This window comes from Malaya genurostris, chromosome 2, assembly GCF_030247185.1.
Source record: "Malaya genurostris strain Urasoe2022 chromosome 2, Malgen_1.1, whole genome shotgun sequence".
Taxonomy (NCBI): Eukaryota; Metazoa; Arthropoda; class Insecta; order Diptera; family Culicidae; genus Malaya; species Malaya genurostris.
Window position 1 is genome coordinate 194,943,946 of NC_080571.1, and position 19,469 is coordinate 194,963,414.

General features: G+C 35.5%; 1 protein-coding gene across 5 annotated transcripts in view; it reads right to left on the reverse strand.

The window, feature by feature from the left end:
* The window catches only part of LOC131433102 (lachesin-like), a 97,299-nt gene that overhangs the window by 12,731 nt on the left and 65,099 nt on the right, over positions 1-19,469 (reverse strand). For all 5 annotated transcript variants that reach the window (XM_058599919.1, XM_058599918.1, XM_058599916.1 and 2 more), the window contains exons 6-9: positions 6,818-6,946; positions 6,621-6,758; positions 1,986-2,135; positions 1,712-1,765 (exon numbers count right to left, since the gene is read on the reverse strand). In XM_058599919.1, coding sequence (XP_058455902.1) covers positions 1,712-1,765; positions 1,986-2,135; positions 6,621-6,758; positions 6,818-6,946 — 471 coding nt within the window. The remainder of the gene's footprint in view (positions 1-1,711; positions 1,766-1,985; positions 2,136-6,620; positions 6,759-6,817; positions 6,947-19,469) is intronic.

Consider the following 19,469-nt stretch of genomic DNA (forward strand, 5'->3'; position numbering starts at 1 on the left):
TATGGGAAATAATATGCAATTGCTTTTGAGTTAAGACCAAAATTCAAGTAAACAAAAAACTTTTCACTCATTATCCGATTGACTGTCTGGCTCGGGGAAGCATTTCAGGCATGTGAAAATATTGTCACTTGAGTACTCAAACAGAGTGAGCTTTGTGGGAGCAAACTTTGTTGCGCTGATTATTGCCCCATTTAGTTCTAAAAAACAAAACATCTGTCCAAATCATTCGATGAATCGGAATCTTCGATCATGTTTCGTGCTGTCGATGCCGAGTGTGTTGTGGAAACCTTAAGATTAACAAAAAATTGATAATTTTCGCCACCCCAAAAGAGGCTATTTTCGTCCCACCTCTTCGTTTCGATGTTGCCATGTCATATGCCAAATAATGTCACTTTTTTTTCTCAAATAAAACATCTCATAGTCCCAAAGGTTGCTATTTAATACTCAATTTTCTCTTTCACCAACTTAGGCTCAATTAAAAAGTCTTATAGTCCCATAATTGCTCTTGAATTTCATTCGGATCCGATTTCCGGTTCCGGAACTATAGGGTAAAGTGTGTTTAAAATCTCAAATCGTCATTTAGTTCGACGATGCAAAATAAATAAAAATTCTTATTAATTTGACACAACTGTTTACAAATTGAAAGGTTATGTTAGTTTATACCTAAAAAAGGTTTCTTCAAGTTTCATTCAAGTTTGAAAAAAAAATTTTCTTATGATATTTTTGAAAATATAAGTAATATGGTAAAGGTTTTTATTCACAAGTAACCATGTGATGAGCAGCGAGTTCTTTAAATATTGCTAATAAATTCCTTTAGTTCGCAGATAAAAGTCTAAGACCAAATAAACTCATATTAAATTTTCATAAAATCAAACTCAAATTAACTGGTCTGATAGTTCCACAAAAATATTCAAATTCGATTTCCGGTTCTAACATTACAAGGTGAAAAGTTTTCAAAAGTCTTCTAAGTTGTGTTCGAAACTGTTCCAATTCGTAGGCCATGTTAACTGATGGCCATACGAACTGTTTTTAGTTATCCTGGGCTCGTCATTTATTTAAAATCGCCATTTTAAATGAAGGAGCTGAAAATTTAGGTAATTATAATTATTGTTACAGTTCATAGTTTTTCTGATGATTTTTTGATCCGAAATTCCGGTTTTCGGATCCGGCAATAATGGTCAAAATCTTTAAAATGGAGCTCACTTCATTTTCTCAAATATAGTTATATAGATTTTTACTAACTTAAATTCAAATGAAACACATATTTAAATGTAGTAGTTATGCAAAAGAAGTCTCCAAAACTGGGTTCTAAGCTTTCTTTCCTTTCTTTTATATATAGGAGATGATTGATAATATGGGAAATGCATCATTACACCACTAGGTGGATTAAAACAGTTTTTTTTGCGATATTGCTCTTATTGCCAAAGCGAAGACATTGTAATATTGTATTCGATTGTATCACAATTCGTTGATTGAAAGTCGAATAATCCGCAAAATAATATGGTGAGTCTACTAATCAGATGACAATGGGTACAAAAACCCTAGTATTTTAAATAGAAATCAGTTAGTTAATCACAGTTTATCAGCACTAAGAACGATTTACTAATTTATATATAATTAAAGTAAGATCAAATTTTGAGATATCTAATTGGAACTTCATTCATGCTTATATTCCATAACCAAATCCAAATCATTTATAAACTATACTCACTCTTCCTCCTTCCTTCGTGTGAGTCCAACGAATTGATTGCACTTTTCGGAAGCTCTGAAACGGAAAAACAACGATTACCATAAAACCGAATAGGCAAAGTAAATTATAACGCTTGATGTTTGTGTGCCGCCGAGCAGCTGTGCAGTTGCTTCCGTTTCCGTTACTGGCAGTGCCAACGGAACAACACCGGAGGGAACATTGAAGCTCTTCGGACACAATTGGAGATGTGACAGAAAAAAAGTATCTCCGGTATCTATCGGAAAGCAGTTCTTACTGTAGAGTTTGATGGTGCCGTCGGTTTCCCCAAGGGAATTTTTAGCAATACACTTGTACGCTCCGAAATCTGCCTGGCTCACAACCTTGATGCTCAGCTTCATCACCACTTTGTATGCGTTGTCTATCAGCACCGGTTCGTATTTGCCACCTAGCGCACGAGGCAAAACCATTTTCCGTCCAAAAGTAGCAGGCAGATGGTGCGAAAAAGAAAGGAAAACAACGGGAAAAAAGAGTTTGAGAATGATATCTGATAGGAGAAGTGTGCGTTGAAAGCGAATGGGGCATAACAGAAGACTTGTTAAATTTGCATAATTGTAGCGGTGTGATTTTCATATTCGGTGGCAAATGACATGAAAACGACCCGATTACTCTATAGTCAGAGTTGTTGTTCCTCGCTGCTGAGTGTTCTCCAACTGATGATTGTCATGCTAATGAGGATAACGCGTCCTCATTTAAACGGCCAATATGCCGCATGAGGTACCGAGCCTATTGTAATGGGTTTATAAATTAGTGTCAAATATCTGTTACCAGCTATAGGTTTATTAGTCTATAAAAATAAGGGCAATAGAGAGCTGCGAGCATGACGGATTTTACTTTATCCTTAGACTTTTATAATTTACTAGCTGATTTACCCGGCATTGCTCAAAAATGTTTCATGAAGGGAAGGCCGAAAAAAATTGTTGAAGCTGTCCTGCTTAGTGAAATACTTTCATTGTAGTGAACTTAGACGGCAACCCGATTGAACAATACTCCGTTCATGTTCAGATTGCGAATGATCAGTGTCCCATCTCAGATCTCACAATAATCATAATTTTCATGGTATTCTCGACAAATTGGATTAGTTTCTTATTTGAACCCATTCGTTAGAAACATTTAAAACACCTTTCTCCCTATAAAAACCTTCTTAGTAATTTCCGAGTTTATTTTACCCCGGCCTTAATCATTTTGGTCATTCACCGGGGAGGAAAACCAATGGAATAACGATTCAGTTAATACAAATGCTGTTGTTATCTTATTTCCATCACCTTGAGTCGACAGTTCTATCATTTTACATAATAAAATGCACTTATTCCTCCTTTCTCTTGTGAATATTTTTTTAAACCTCACTTAGTTGCTAGAAATATGCTGTACTCGTAAAGAAGTACCAATTTTTCGTAAAACCCTATCAATTTTCCCTTACACTTTCCATGTTCGAGGCACTTACTCCACTCTCTCATCCTCAAAATAACCTTATAATCTATTTTTATTTAACTTCCTTTTTCGTCAGTGAACTTACTACAGATCTCCTCCATGATTTCCCTGAGTAGTGTAGAAAATATCTGTGCTTTTCAAAAAATATCGACTTCCACCTTTGGTACATGTGCCAAACTTAGTGGCGATTTGTTTACTTGTTTTGTAGTAATGCTGAGACTTAAATACACTCGCGTTCATAGGCAGATAAACATTATTTTCCTTTAGTTCTTTGAAAATTGAAAATTGCTTTGCATTCAAATTAACAACAGCAATACTATCTACTACGACCTTAAAATTTTGGCCACTCTCTTGTTTTACAAAAAATGGGAGATAAAAATTTATTTTCAGAAACCCCTCCTTCTAGCCTAAATCTCGATTCTCTTCAAATTATATAAATTTCGTCATTGACCCCCTCTCTCCATGTTAAGGACACTTGCTATACACTCCCCCCCTGAAAATGTTCTAATGAGCATCTCTGAAGAGCAAAAAGTATCTGTGCCAAATTTGATAGCAATCCGTTCAGTAGTTCCGGAGTTTTGCCGTTACAAACATTACATCCCCGTTTTAGAGGCACGTACTACATCCACCCCACACGAATACCCTTATCATATCTAAGTTGCGCATCTATGATCTTCAAAAAGTATCGATTCTCGTAAAATTAAATAAATTTTTTCATGACCCCTTTTATGGATACTTGCTTCGCTCCCTCCCCCATAATAATACCCTTACAACTATCTCTGATGAGCAAAAAGCATCTATGCCAAGTGTGATAGCAATCCGTTCAGTAGTTTCGGAGTTATGCCGTTACATCCCCCTTTTTAAAGGCACTTGCTTCATCCACCCCCCATGTAAATCTGAATTCAACAATGCTGGAGGACATGGCTCATTTTGAGAGCCACGGTTCTATTAAACAGCTCTTGAGCGTTATCCTATCACTAGCTCAGACTACACGAACCACGGTTGTCAAATTTGAGCACTAGCACGGATGAACCACGGCTCGTAACTTGGTTATCTTTTAATACTTAATACTCGTGGTTCAATTTTGATGAGCCTTGGTTCGCTCATTGCTGTAATCAGTAATATTCATTCTAGTCCAACAGTAAGCTGCAAATGGAATTTACCGTCATTTCACAAATTAGGTTTCTATAAATTGAATGCTCGTATTGAATGCTTCGTATTGGAGATTTGGTCACCTGTTAAATTCACATTTTTTCTGTGTAAATTTGGAAAGCGAGACATTTGTGTTAAAAATTTAGTTGAATAGAGTAAGTTTTATTCTTAATTATGAACACACACGTAATTAACCAGCTACGGAAGAAATCGAAATTATCGAAACTGCCTGCAAATATTCTTAGGCGCACCAATGTCGACTTCTCAGTTCATATGAAATTTGACTGTCGGCATATATAAAAATCATAATAACTTTTAAATTTTTGATCAAATAGATAATCATAGTTTAAACCAAATTTGCCGAGCAATTCGCTAGTGTATAGGTATAGCGTTTGAAGAATTGTTCGGTAGTTTTTAATAGAGCAACACAAATTTCATTACCGAACACTTTGAAATCGATTCAACTACTGAACTTATTACTAAATCGTAAGCCATAAAAAATTACCGGATTGCGTGTAAATGGTGAATTGAAAGAATAAATAGTACACTCTTAATCATTTGTTGCACTTGTAATTGAATAGCAGTTCATTGAACAATTAGCCTCTACGCACTAAAACAACCGTTAAACCTTATGAAACCAATACTTCAATAAGAACTGTCATAAATGTCATGGACCTATACTTCAATAAGAACTGTCGCACAATAATTTTACTTTTCATCAACATCTGTTTCGACACAACGTTTAGTACAGAGTAGCATCGGAAAACGGATAGATCTTCACGTCGCAGTCGTTCGTTATATCTGATACATCATATTACTCTCGTCTAGTGATATCAGCGTGTCTACACACTTCTAGAGTCCAAGTCTTCAATGCTATTTTATATCTCTTGAAGTATTACTGTATCTAGACGAACTTAAATAAAAGTCGTGACGAAATCAAGCAATACATTTAACAGTGCCTATATTGGCCAAAATTAATTCTCAATTGACAATCACAATAATTGTTCGTGGTAACCTCAGTTTTATAGGAATATTTCGAGTGATATTTCAAAACATTTCGTTTATGCTGAGCTCGCAGAAAAAACATAAGCATAATATTAAAAAAACATGTTTAATTGATGTGTGGCCTTTAACTTTGCAATGAACTTTGACCCAAACCAATATGCACGACCTTGAAACAGAAACGAAGGTGCGATAGAATTAACCTAATTTCAGGCAATTAAGATATTATACTTTCTTGGCGCTTTTTTGGTCTTGAGCCAAACCAATGTGATTGGGTTTCCGTTTTCCGTTGGCTTGCGTGAAACAAACGTTGTTTTGGGTAGAATGGATACATAAATTAAAGGTATCAGTTCGATAACCAAAATTGAGTGTTCTTCGGTTGTCACATTTGTGGAATTAATTTTTAAATGTATCCTTCATGGTACACAAAACAAATTCCAACTTTAAACAACCATTATCGCCGAATGGATGAAAAGAAATCCTCCATATCCCAATACCGTTGGACTATTACAAATCCCTTAAACTTGCGATGAGCATGCAGTTTTCCCGTTATACTATCACTTTTGCACCATGTTTATCCTTGGTTCCGTAACCCCAGAGGAGATATGATTTTTGTCACAAACATCCCACATAGCGGCGTAACACGTCCCTTTTTCTTATATGTAGAACGACGAAAGATGCCATCGTACACGGGTCACAGCGAGTCAAAATCTTTAGTCCTTCTCATCCCCACTTCGCATTCTATAAATGCTCACTTAACTTCTGAACTTGAACTTTTGAAATCCATCCCAGACCTCTCTCTTTTTCCAGCTTGGACTCATTTGGATCCCTTAAAATCCAAAGTGAAAGTGCGAACATATGAACATGTAAAAGAAGATGTTTGTTTGCCACCTTTCGGGTTTATTTTGTCAACTTCCTTCCCGTCTATTTTCTTTCGAAGGCACGTAGCTTCGATCTAATCAGCAAAACGTGATATGAGAAAATTATGATGTTACTATTTTCCACGAAGATATAGGACACGGCCGGAAAAAATGGGATTGCTTACGTTTTCGGTAGGGTTGGGAAAAAGATCTAAGCACAGTTCATTTAGATAACATAATGCAAATTGGAACCAATGGATATGTTTTCAAAGAAAACACGTGTGAGATTTTCTTATACGATCCGTACCACCTGAAGTCATTTTATCAACCGATGAAGGTTAATAAGAAAATGGGAAAAACTACTTAGCATATAAACAATGGGATTGTTATTCTTTATAGTCAAAACACTTTCATACTGACATACTCACCTTGTGGTACAATGTCTCCTTTTTCCCGAGTCCAATAGTTAATCGATTTAGGATATGCTTCCGAGTGACACTCCAGCGTCATTCGTTGTCCCTCTACTGCTCCGACTAGCTGATTCGGCACCCAAATCATAGGTGGAACTGAGATAAAGTAAATTTTATGTAGTACTCATCGAGTATTGGGCAATGCTGACACTTACAGTGCACTATCAGCATGACTCGCTTGCTGACTGATGGTGGAACTCCGTTCGATGCTATACATAAATAAGCTCCCATGTGCAACCGGTTCACCTTTGGAATACTGAACATTGGCCCTTCAATAGATGGAACTGTGGAAAAATGAAGTATTGGTGAGGTTACGTTCTGAACATGAGGTAACATTCACATCAAGAGTGTAACAGTAGGGTTAATGATAATTCATAGTCGATTAAGTTGTAAAATTTGTCAACTTCAGACGATGGATGATAATTAATCCTACACTGTAATAAATAGGAAATTTACAGGTGACGTAAGTCCACATACGAAAGTAGTAAAATGACTGAATTTTACAAAAACGATTCAAATATGTGTCAAACGAACCTGAACTTTCAAGCAAGCGTGTAAATTTACATGTTCCAGCACATCGTAGCGAATTGGACAGGTGCTAAATTTATTCATAATTTAGTGTTTTTTAATGCTCGAATATGTCGGTCTCAGAAGACGTAAAGTTACATGATTTTTTCTAGGCGAAAAAAGTACGTTTACACACACGTCAGAGATATAACTGGATGTCGTGAAAACGAATAAAGCTGACACTCATTCTTTATACATCCGAATATCAATTAGTTTATCGATTGTGTGAATTGTACAAGCTTTTCCCTTTTTCACTACTCGAATTTGAAACAATACACCTAAACTACAGTACATTTTGACACACAATTAAATATTACGAAATAACCAGTATAGTTCTTAATGATAAAATAATGGTGGTTCTGAAAAGAACCTTTTATGAATGGTATCTGTGTCGGTGCTATGTATTTTATATAGTAAATCAGCATACAGTAAAGACATATACAGTATAGTGAAGAAAAATTTCGCATAATTCTTTGGGTATACAATTATTGCTCTAAACAGCAACATACAGAATTTTGATGTCGATTATTTCATTTCGGATTTGAATATTTCAATGAAAACAAACTATCAAAATGCCGTACGGAATTAATTTCTGGCTTTCAGAAGTGCCAAATTATGTAATTCTCTAAGGTATTAAACACTGTCACGAATTTTGCTCTGCGAAAATTGCACAAAGTTAATCAAATTATACTAGATTTTCACTACACTGATGGTTTTAATTTCCGCTACGCAAAGAAGCAATCTTTATAGTTCTTTAGATAACATTTGGAGCCATAAGATGGACTGATTTTGCATAATGTTCCCCATTGTCCATTTTTCGTTGTATTTTGCTCCATTGCAAACGACCAGCAGCAGGATGACGCGGTCGATCTTATATGAAGGGAAATTTGCCCTGTGACCTGAGCGTTCGAGGCTTCATACCACTCAGACGGTCTGCTTTCATTGCCGACTGCTCCTCCCGACGACCGAAGTCCAAATGAGAGAACGACCTGAACTTTTCACTCTTTGTACCTGTTTCGTTCTTACTGATGTTGATGGGAGAACCTCACCTCGACATCCAGTTCCGACTGTAGTAATAAAAGAAATGAACGATTTTCAATCAAAGCTTACCTTTTAAACTTTATATTTATAAGCGACGGTAATCTATTGCAATCCGTAAAACAGAAATGCGTAAAATGACCGCATTCTACGAAAAGATCTAGTAAATTTACGTTTCTATAGATGCACACAACTCTAAGCGAGAATTTACAATTAGAAGCATGTGAAAAAGAATCATATCATAAACTTCACAGCTAATTAGACTGGAATTAACATTGAAATAAACACAACATTCATTTGTACATGATATTGGACGAAGTATTCACCCATCATTAAAACAAATTACGGCATACTAAAATTTACGCCAAGTGTATGTTTCAAATAAAGAGATGGCTTTTTGGTCAATTGGTTTCTCGTCAAAACATTTATTTTTCGTTAAAGGCCAACGTTTCGAAGGTTATACCTTCTTCTTCGGGGCAAAACGACTACAAATATTTTTTTCGTCAAGTACTCAATCGAATTCCAATCGATTCAGCTCAACGAGATCCCAGATCATGACTGGACCGATTTTGATCAAATGAGACTTAAAAGAAAGGTCTCTTCGGCAGCCTGATCGCAATTAACACTCAAACGCTCGGGTAGGTATTTTCAACGAAATTATTTTTTTCAAAAAATCATAACTCTTGATACAGTTGATCAATTTCGATGCATCCAGTGTCAAAAAACCAGATTTTCTTCTAGTCCATGCTGACTCATACGGAACCGCAGCGGTCCAAAAACACCGGAGTTATTCAAGATCGCGTTGGGGTATGTCTGTTCTGCCGTTAGAAGTATGTTATGAAGGTGGCAAAAAGTAGTTGATCAAACAGCTCTAAGTGGAAAGTACTTTGAATTTACATCAAAATCTCGAAAATATGCAGATCAACTAAACTGGAGTTCCCAAATTAGTTTTGAAAGTCTTTTAACAACTTGAAAAGTCCTGAGATGAAATGCCATGTCAAATTTCAAGCACAATTCTATGGGACCACAATCCGGATTTACCGGAATTGGACATTGCATTTTAGGAGCTCTAGTAAGTCTTTCACATTTTATACAATTTCCGTATTAATCCCATACTTATATAAAATTTTATGTATCAAAAACTTCTAACGGCAGAACAGACATACCCCAACGCGATCTGGAATAACTCCGGTGTTTTTGGACCGCTGCGGTTCCGTATGAGTTTGCATGGACTAGAAGAAAATCTGTTTTTATTTTGACACTGGACGCATGAAAATTGGTCAACGGTATCAAGAGTTATGATTTTTTGAAAAAATAAATTCGATGAAAATCCCTACCCGAGCGTTTGAGTGAGAGACTTAGATTCCAAACGGTACGAGTTATTCAACAAGCCATAGATTGTTAAATCTGTTCATTTTTTATGGATATATCGAAATTTTTGTGTAAGCGAATTTTCTTCCCCATCTCAGCAGTTGGAGTTATGTGCGCTGCATGATAGAGCGATATTTAGGAGCAACGTGAAACACGATTTTAAATACTGTATATGATGCTTGTTTTTAAGCACCTAAAAGACTGTGTACAGCACCCCTTTTTAAAAAAAAAATGGAACACACTACGACTTCTCAAAGATGGCTACACTGATTTTCAAAAATTTCAAATTTGTTTAAATGATTCTCAATTAGGTGAATTTAACTGACTTCGGCTACACGCCAAAACTAATTTCATGAACAAAAATTCAATTTAAAAGACTTATGGTCTCATACTAAACTAGTGAATTTTATCCGATTCTGCAATAACAAGGTGATGAGTTTAGATAACTAAAACCGTCATAGAATATTCGAAAAAAATTCTAAGTTGCGCAAAACTATTCCAATTTATTCATCATCATACGTTTTTGGTTACGCTGGTCCCTGAATACCGGTTCTGAAAGTACCATAAACATTGACTAAAAACTCTAAAGTAGAATTTATTTCGACATCTCATGGAATGCATAATCGATTATCATACGTTTAGATTCAAAGGAATTATTTTATAGTTTTATAAAATTTCTTTTTTCGATCCGATTTGCAGCTCCAAAATTACTGAGTAATGTAATTTAAAACGACGGTCATTAAAATAATTTCATGGAAACTAAAAACACCGAAGAATAATAATGCAAACAACACAAGTAAATTTTTTAAAAAAAGAAATCATCTCACTGCTAGATGGGTTAGGCACGTTTTTTTTTCTAAAAGTGTGGATTAATAAAGAATGACCAATCTGTGCCAAACACTCAGCCTTCAGCCCAGGCATGTGAAATTTGATGTTTTAACACATTTGTCAGAACGCAAGATTCTTCTGCTCGCCGAAATGTATCGGTCTCAAAAATTGTAATTTCATTCAACTTTCTTTTAAGTTTGTAATATAACACTGGCACCGGTGTTGGAAACGTGAGCATAATAAAAGAAGACTTGCTTAAGCAGAGATCAGTTTTATTTGAAAACGATGCCAGAAGAATTTGCAAGATAACTTGGAAGAAAAACCAAAATTTAATTATCACATAATAATCTCAAAGTTAAATAGACTAGGATTTGAAGGGTCATTTCTGAATTGGTTTCATTCATATCTTACTTGTCGCAAAAGCAAAGTCTTGGGATTACATTCCTTTTGTGGAATTTGGCCTTTCTGTTTCAACAGACTTCTAGTACTACGATTCTACTGACACTATGAATCCTTCGAGGTCGGGGCTCGAACATATGTCAACTGGCTTGTAAGATCAGCGCCGTATGCATTGAACCGCCAAATCGGGTCAAGCTTGTCGCGAAATGAAAATGAAAATAAAAAACTGTACAACCTTACCATTCGCTGTTACCTCTGGAGTTCCTCAAGGAAGTCACCTTGAACTGATTATATTTTTATTTTATCTCAACGATCTAAATTTTCGATCAAGTGTATGAAACTATCGTACGCCGATGACTTCCAATTTTTCATGTAAGTAAATCCACAGCTGACGCAGAGTTCCTACAAGAGCAGTTGAATAATTTGACTAATTGGTGTAATATCAAGAGAATGGCTTTGAACGCCTCCAAATGCTTCGTCATCTTTTTTAGTCGCAAACAGTCTGTAGTCAGTTTCGACTATAAAATTTCACAAATTGTTCTGGAACGTACATCGTCTCTGAGGGTCCTTGGTGTCCTCCTGCACTCTACGTTAAATTTCAAGGAGCGCATTGAGTTTACTATTTCTAAAGCCTCCAAGCCACTAGGACTAATTTTCCGCGTTACAAAAGAATTCGATGATGTGCATTGCTTGAAAGCATTATATTGTGCCTTAGTTCACTCTACGCTCGAAACTGCCTCGGTTGTCTGGTCACCGTACTACCAAAATGATATCCAACGCATTGAAGCAATCCAACGAAAATTTGTTCGATTCGCTTTCGTCAGCTACCTTAGAGATACCCTTGGAAACTTCAAAGTGACCATAGCAAGTGCAAACAGATTGATCTAGATTTGTTATCTGTCCGTCGCGATGTCAACAAGGCTATTTTTGTGGTAGATCTCCCTCAATCAAGAATAGACTGCTCTGAGCACTTACAGCTTTTACAAATAAATATCCATCGCCGTTGTCTTAGAAACTATTCTTTTCTTCGGATCCACTATGCTAGAACTAATTATGGGTACAACGAGCCTTTTGCCAGCATGTGCCGCTTATTGAACCACTGTTCGGATTGATTCGACTTTTCCTAGGGTTACTATCTAATTAGTTCTAGTTAGTTTAGAAAAATATATCATTTGGATGATTGTAATATGTTGATGCAAAAAAAGAGGAGGTTTTATGCCTGTTGGAGAGTAAGCTAGGCAGAAACTAACTTCACCGAGCTTTTCCTACAAATAAACAAACAAACAATCTATTAGAAATCGGAGGTGATGTATGCCAAATTAAAATAAAACCTAATTGCACACCCCAATGAGAAATAATTTTTCAGACATGATCACAAATATTCCATTTTTTGCTGATGAAATTTACTACGTTACGTGCCACTGTAACATTTTCTGAATGAATTGAGCTTCTTGTACGCTCAAATACCGTAGCGAAGTGGAAAGGGATCTGATGAAATATGTAATGCAGCCATCAAGCACAAATAAAAAGAGATACCTCACCTAACGTAAACAGAAATTCGTCCTTTTCGTCATTCTTTACTCTATGCCACCGCGAGTGGCATGAGAAGGCAATCAGGCGTTAAATGGCTCTTCTTGAGTTTACTAGTGGCTCGAACAAGTCGGGATCAGCAGCATATCTTTCTCTGTCTCAGGGCAAAATATCCGAACAGAAAAATCAACAAGGGGCTGAAGATATGCTTCCAGTAAAGCCATATCGAGAGGGGAGCGCTCTTCAATAAAGTGGAGAAATTATTCACCAATTGAGTATTGTGTCAGTATTGATTCAATTATCGCTGCTGTGGGCTTATTTTGATATCGAATCACAAAATCATTTTCCATATTTACCAAACAAATAATTTATTCACACTTATGTGCAAATCGGGAATATCATATTTCCGTTCTTTTTCAGCAATACATAGTTCATTATTATTTTTACGTTTCGTCTTTGACTCATCAGTGCAGAGCAGTGCAAATTGAACCTGCTTAGTGCTAAACTCGGCAGTTCAATTTGAACCGCTAAGCAGACGTAAAGTTTCTGCTACTTACAGAACACTTTTAGTTTTGCAACGGAGTACAATGTCTTTTCTGACGTGCCGAACGAAAACGTGTTTTCGACTATTTCTGGCCGATGCAGGTATGGTCATTTAGGGGTTAGCCAAATTTTGTGCTAGGGCACATAACCGTTTTCATTATTTTTACGTTTCGTCTTTGACTCATCAGTGCAGATCAGTTCAAATTGAACTGCTTAGTGCTAAACTCCGTTGCAAAACTAAAAGTTTTCTGTAAGTAGCAGAAACTTTACGTCTGCTTAGCGGTTCAAAATGAACTGCCGAGTTTAGCACTAAGCAGTTCAATTTGAACTGCTCTGCACTGATGAGTCAAAGACGAAACGTAAAAATAATGAAAACGGTTATGTGCCCTAGCACAAAATTTGGCTAACCCCTAAAATACATAGTTGGTAGATTTGCTCACAAGCCCATTTCAATAATCTCTAATAATATCAATGCTTACCGATGAGTCATCAAATTCAACTAAGATTGAAAGCTCTGTGTATAGAAACATTGCAAAACTGGCTGAGGAGATGGAGGAGTTACCGAGATCCGGAAAAGTTTGAATATAGGAATGGAGAATAATAATTGATTGGCAAACATCTGATGACGTGAAATAAAACTTCATAAATATGTGCAACAAAACTTTAAAAGTTTCGGTTTCATGTAAAGATAATCCAAGTGAAAAACATTACAAAAATGCCTTGTTACAAAAACACCTACCTTTGTAAATGCCTACGATTGAACCAATTTTCTATGATTTCACGTCAAGCGAAATGTCTTTAATTGTAGTGTTACCATGCAACTACTCGCAATGGTATTACGACCAGTAAACGACATTCAAAGTTAAAAACGGTACAACTAAACTAACTTTCATCACAAATGTTACATTGCTTTGCTCGCTTTGTGTCTTGTAGTATCGTTTTGTTGAAAAATAATTTTTATCTAGACCACTTATTGAGTGCTTCTAGTAACACAAAAGCTGTGGAACATCTCGGAAATTATTTTAACTTTTAGCTAAAATTTGACAGTCGAGCAGTTTGTCATTAACAAACATAACCCTGCTCGAGAGTATGCTTATTTTTGGCAGTTCGATAGTTATTTTGTTATATTGAAAAAATAATCTTGTAGAACAATTATAATTTAGAATACTTACAGCAAACTAAAATATCCCAATAAGAAGTTTCAATACAATGTAAAACTCGAAGTTCTTACGTTCTCTGTATTGCAATCAATATACCACTTGTTATCATTTTATTTTCAATGCAAAATAAATCCAAATAATTTTTCATCCGTCAAACTTTGAATTGGGCCGTCTTAGAAGCGCGAATCGGACAAAACATTTCTGCATCCTGTCGATCCGGTCGATGTGAACGTTGTGGTATGGAGCCCAGATTACAACTCCGTATTCTAAAATACTGCGCACTAGAGCAATGTAAACAGCCTTGATACAAGAAACGTCGTTAAAGCCTTTAGTGTTGCGTTTGATAAGTCCCAGGACGGCAAAAGCTTTAGCAATAACCATCGAAAGCTGTTCGGTGAAGCGTAACTTACGGTCGCGAATTACGCACAAATCTTTTACAGAAGAAACTCTTTTGACTGGATTCTCCATCATTGAATATTCAAATAAAATTGGAGACTGAACTTGTGAAAAGGAAACGACGGTTTCAAATTCTAAGCCATCATCACCCTGTAATTCCAGGACAAAAATATCAGATTCGAATAAAATTCAGAATCTTTGTATGGGATCACAAGGCCTTTCCTTTGAATCTAGACTTGTGAAATCGGTTCAGCTGTCTCTGAGAAAATTGAGTGCACAAAAATGTTACATGCATACATACGCATACAGACTGATCTCAACGACCTGATTCGAATGGTATAGGACACTCACACACAAATCGATTCAACAATCAGTTTTCGCAGAGAGAGTATAACCTTTCTATATGATAAAGTCAAAAAGTGACTATATTTTCGTTTATTCTGTAATTCCAAACTGAAATTCGAATCCGGATCAGGATGAAATGCAACTAATGGGATCGAAAGACCTACACTAAAATGAAAATCTTATTTATAATCATTAGATTTGTCATATGAATCATATACAGAATATAATTTATAGAAGTTATATGGAAACGTATAATCTTTATTTAAAGTGTACGTTGAATCTAAATAGATGTTACCATAATGAAAGTTATAAGAATATCCCATATAATGTATATTGAAACCCGATGAAACCTAACTCGTTACATAATTTATATTCGTTGAATATGTCTTATGAATCATACGCAGATGGTATTTCACAAAAGACATATGACCTTTAATGAAACTCTACATAAAATCTAAATGATGTACAATAAATTTTATATCTTCATAATCTTTATGATATTGATAAAAATACCATATACAAGTTATGCGAAAAGTCGATAAAACTTAAGCCAATATAATTTTAATATTCATTACATTTTTCTGTTAATCACATGCTGATTATGTTTAATAAAAGTCATGTGAAAACTTATAATTTTCTTTGGAAGCGTACATCAAATCTGCAACAAGGAAGAAAACGAGACACTGTTTTCTTATGCTGAAGAAAAAACAAGAAATAATTTTTTAACTTAGATATATAATGGAGTTTGTTTTTACGAAAGAATAGTTGTGAATCGTACTGCTTGAAGCAGAAGAAGGAGTTCCGTTATTTTATCGTACTGCTTGAAACTGAAGAAACAGTTCCGTTATTTTAAATCGCTGACAAGAAAGCTCATTCAATTTCGTTCAAGGATATGCCCTAACGGATTATGAAATAAATACCCGGTACGTCTCATCACTCTGTCTGTCTAATAAGAGGATTTAAATTATTTATTTATAGTTTCGGGATCCTAATCTCCTTCCCAAATATCAGGAGGTGCTCCCTTACAAAACTAACGACTAGTATAGCTAAAATCCTAAATAAAAGAAGTAGTTTCCGATTCGTTGTGCATCTGATTCGTCTAGTAACAGTAAATATCCGATGAAATCAGCCAGTTCCAAAGAAATAAGTGTAGTTGAAATATTAAAATAAATTTTCATTATGAAACACTTTACATACGAAAAATATAACAAGTTTTTAATAAGACAATTATTTTTATTGTTTTTGATTACCTTAAGCACCATTATCCCAGTATTTTAATTAATTTGAATCTTATATGTATCACTCATTCAATCAAATAGCAATCATTTGATCTATATATAACTGCTATATAGAACTGGGATGACCTCCATCAAAAATTATATATAAATTTTATGAAACTAGTCATATGGTATAGATAAACCTATCTATATTAATTCGAAGTGAATATAATATGCGCTTCATAAATTGTTTCAATGTATGTTGTGTGGATATCTAGTAATGGTTATAGGGAGCACCAATAAATTTGACTCAGCCTGGAAATTTCATTCGTTATATGAAAATCCTGTAAAAATAACGTTACGAAGAGTTTTATGTTTCATAAGATTATCTTATATATTTGACATGATGTTGAATACACTTTGTAGCTATCAGTGGAAATGCTAATAGTAAAAAATCATTAGAATATCATATAATGTGAAAATGAGAATTTAGCTCAGTGTAGTACTCGAGTCTACATCTGTAGAAATAGTTTCAACCACCTTGAATGAAGTGAAATGACGTTATTTTTCTAACTCGGCGGACTTAATACAATGGTGTTTAATACGGAGCTCTCCAGATGTCGATGGAAAAGTTGTTTTTCAGAGTGATTGTATAGGCTTTCTATATGAGAAAACAGTCATGAAAGGTAGTCATGAACATTACTCCAGTTTTTGAACCAAAAAATGGGGATTGTTTCAAATAAGTTTGTTTGTCTGAGTAATCCAACGAACTAGTTGAACTATCTGGTTGCCTCTGCATTCTCATGCTAAATGCTATCTATGTTAACTGAGCATTAAAAAATCAGGACAATGCAAACGTTGTAGAATAGTGTATAAAATTAAAACCATCGACTCTCTAGAGAGCATTTCAATCATTGAAATTAGTCTTTACTAAAAGAAAATTCCTACAAGGGGCATCAACCAACAACATACCGACACGAACATTAAATGTACGTATTGAACACACAGGAGCGAATAAATAATAAAACATGCTTATTGCTTCGACTACCAGCCGTCTATAAAATTCACAACTCTTTCACTTTCCCCCGTCGATATATCACTTAGGTCGATTGCATATCATATTCATACATCAACCACAGATACAAAGTTTCCTAGCCGATTTTAATCTCCTTGCTCTCTCATATCTTCACAGGAAATATATGGCCTCCGCAGGAAATACGATACGAAGTTTCTAAACATAAACCCTTTCGGTGGAATGTGGCTTGAGCACAACATAGAAAGTGTATTCCACTTTACGGGTTGGTTCGGTGAATTTTCACTTCAAATTTTTTCATTTTCTGCAACGCCACTTTCCACATTGTATTAAAAATTCGCGCGCATTTCATACTATTATGCGTGAATTGTTGCTGGTGTTGAAATCGTGTGAAGCAAACTAGCAAACACGTTGAATCCGACAAATGACCTAAACCCGAATTAATGCAAGTCTCATTGAGCTTGCAGAGTTATCCGTCAAATATCGTCTGTAACAATTTAACCATGAAGCTTTCGGGTTCACGTCCTTTTCATATGCTCACAAGCACGGTAAGTTTAGAAGTGGTGTTTTGTGCTGTACTGGGCATTTTTGACTTTATCATATAGAAAGACTGTGTTATAACTGTGAAAACCAACTTTCGAACTGAGACCCGGAAGGTCGAGTGTCATATACCATTCGACTCAGTTCATTGAAATCGCAAAATAAGCCATGGATACTTCGTTGGATGGAATCATGTGGACATGTGTAGGCTGAGCCCGGAAATTTCACGGGACTTGCTTGTAGTCACCATTCACCGCAGTAGGATTGTTAGGAAGAGAGATTGAAAGACATAAATTGATTCCATACTGCGAGATTTGGCAAGAGACATCGCTGCTCGATACAGCATTATCATCGAAAAAAAAGACTCGATGACGTAAGTCAATATCAACAAACATAATTGAAACACAAATTGTTGCATCATTATCATGGTCACCTGACTCACATCCCAGTTTGGAAACCGAATTGAAACATTATGAAAACTCTGGATGACGTTTCTTCGGCACAAAAATGGTATGAAAGGCAGATTGGAGACGCACGCGAAGTAAGGTTACGGAATCAATAGAAACACAGTTCGAAAAAATCTTGTGATTTTACACCTTATTAGATGCACATAAAAAAGGCGTCGTATTTCAAATAAACTTATATTCAAGAACACGTAAAACATGTGATTTGACTGAGAACGAATAGAATATCGCGTCATTTGACAAGTTAAGTAGTTATGAATTGTATCGTTTGAAGAATTATTATCAAAACTTATAAATTTTACAATTTATAATTTTTGATCTGTGTACTTCTTGCGGCAGCTAAAGATCGATATTCTAGCTTACCGACCAAGTATTGGCCGACAAATCCATTTCAAAGAGCATCAACGTTCAATCCTTGCCGAAGAAATAATCCACAACGATTGATGCCAAAGAATCCATTGTCTTCAGGATATACGACAAATAATACATACTTGGCGTATCATGCTTAATATTCGTATTTTCAACAATTTCGACCGCATCATGAAAACGGTCACCCTAATGAGAAAAAGAAGTGGTGTGATTTTTTTCCTAGATACTTATTAAGACACATTGCTTTCCTCCAAGATGCCAGGGGCAAAGTGGTGTAATGATACTCTGCTCTTGCCATTTAAGGAGTGTATCAAAAATAAGCTATCCATAAATCTTTCAAATTATGAAAAAAACGATATTTTATTCAAACTAAAAATTGATCCTTTATTGTACGAGGTTAAACTTGAACATAATGAAACTCGGATAAAATTTAAGTTATTCCTTCACGAATTTTCGAACTTTTGATCGAACGCTCTTCATCAAGTTCCGGACAAATGACAAATGTGCATTTTTTGGGCGCTTGAGCTCAAATTTTTTAAACTCCTGCATGTTTGCAGCTGCCTTACCAGTCTTCTTGAAGACCCTCTTCACGATTACCCATTAACATTCGATGGGTAGAAGCTGAGGGCAATTTGTTGGATAGAAATTTATACCCTTTTCGCAAGCCAATTGAGAGTGATTTTGGCATAGTCAGCCAACGCTAAATCCGGCCAAAACAGTGAAGGTGTACTATGCTTCTTATTTAAAGGCAGCAGAATATAACAAAATTGGATTTCTGTTTTCGAAAACGCTGATTGTATGACTCAATAGCGAATTTCATGGTTTGTAGATGAAGCTTCATTTGTTCACATTTATACTTATTTGCGTGTCTAACAATTATCGAAGTAAGCGATTTTGAGTTATATATTTTTAAAATTTAATGTCTAATGTTTAAGAATTGGTCAATTGTTTCTTTCGGTTTTCATGTTAACTAGATACAGAGCACTACACCAAAACATATGCATGCA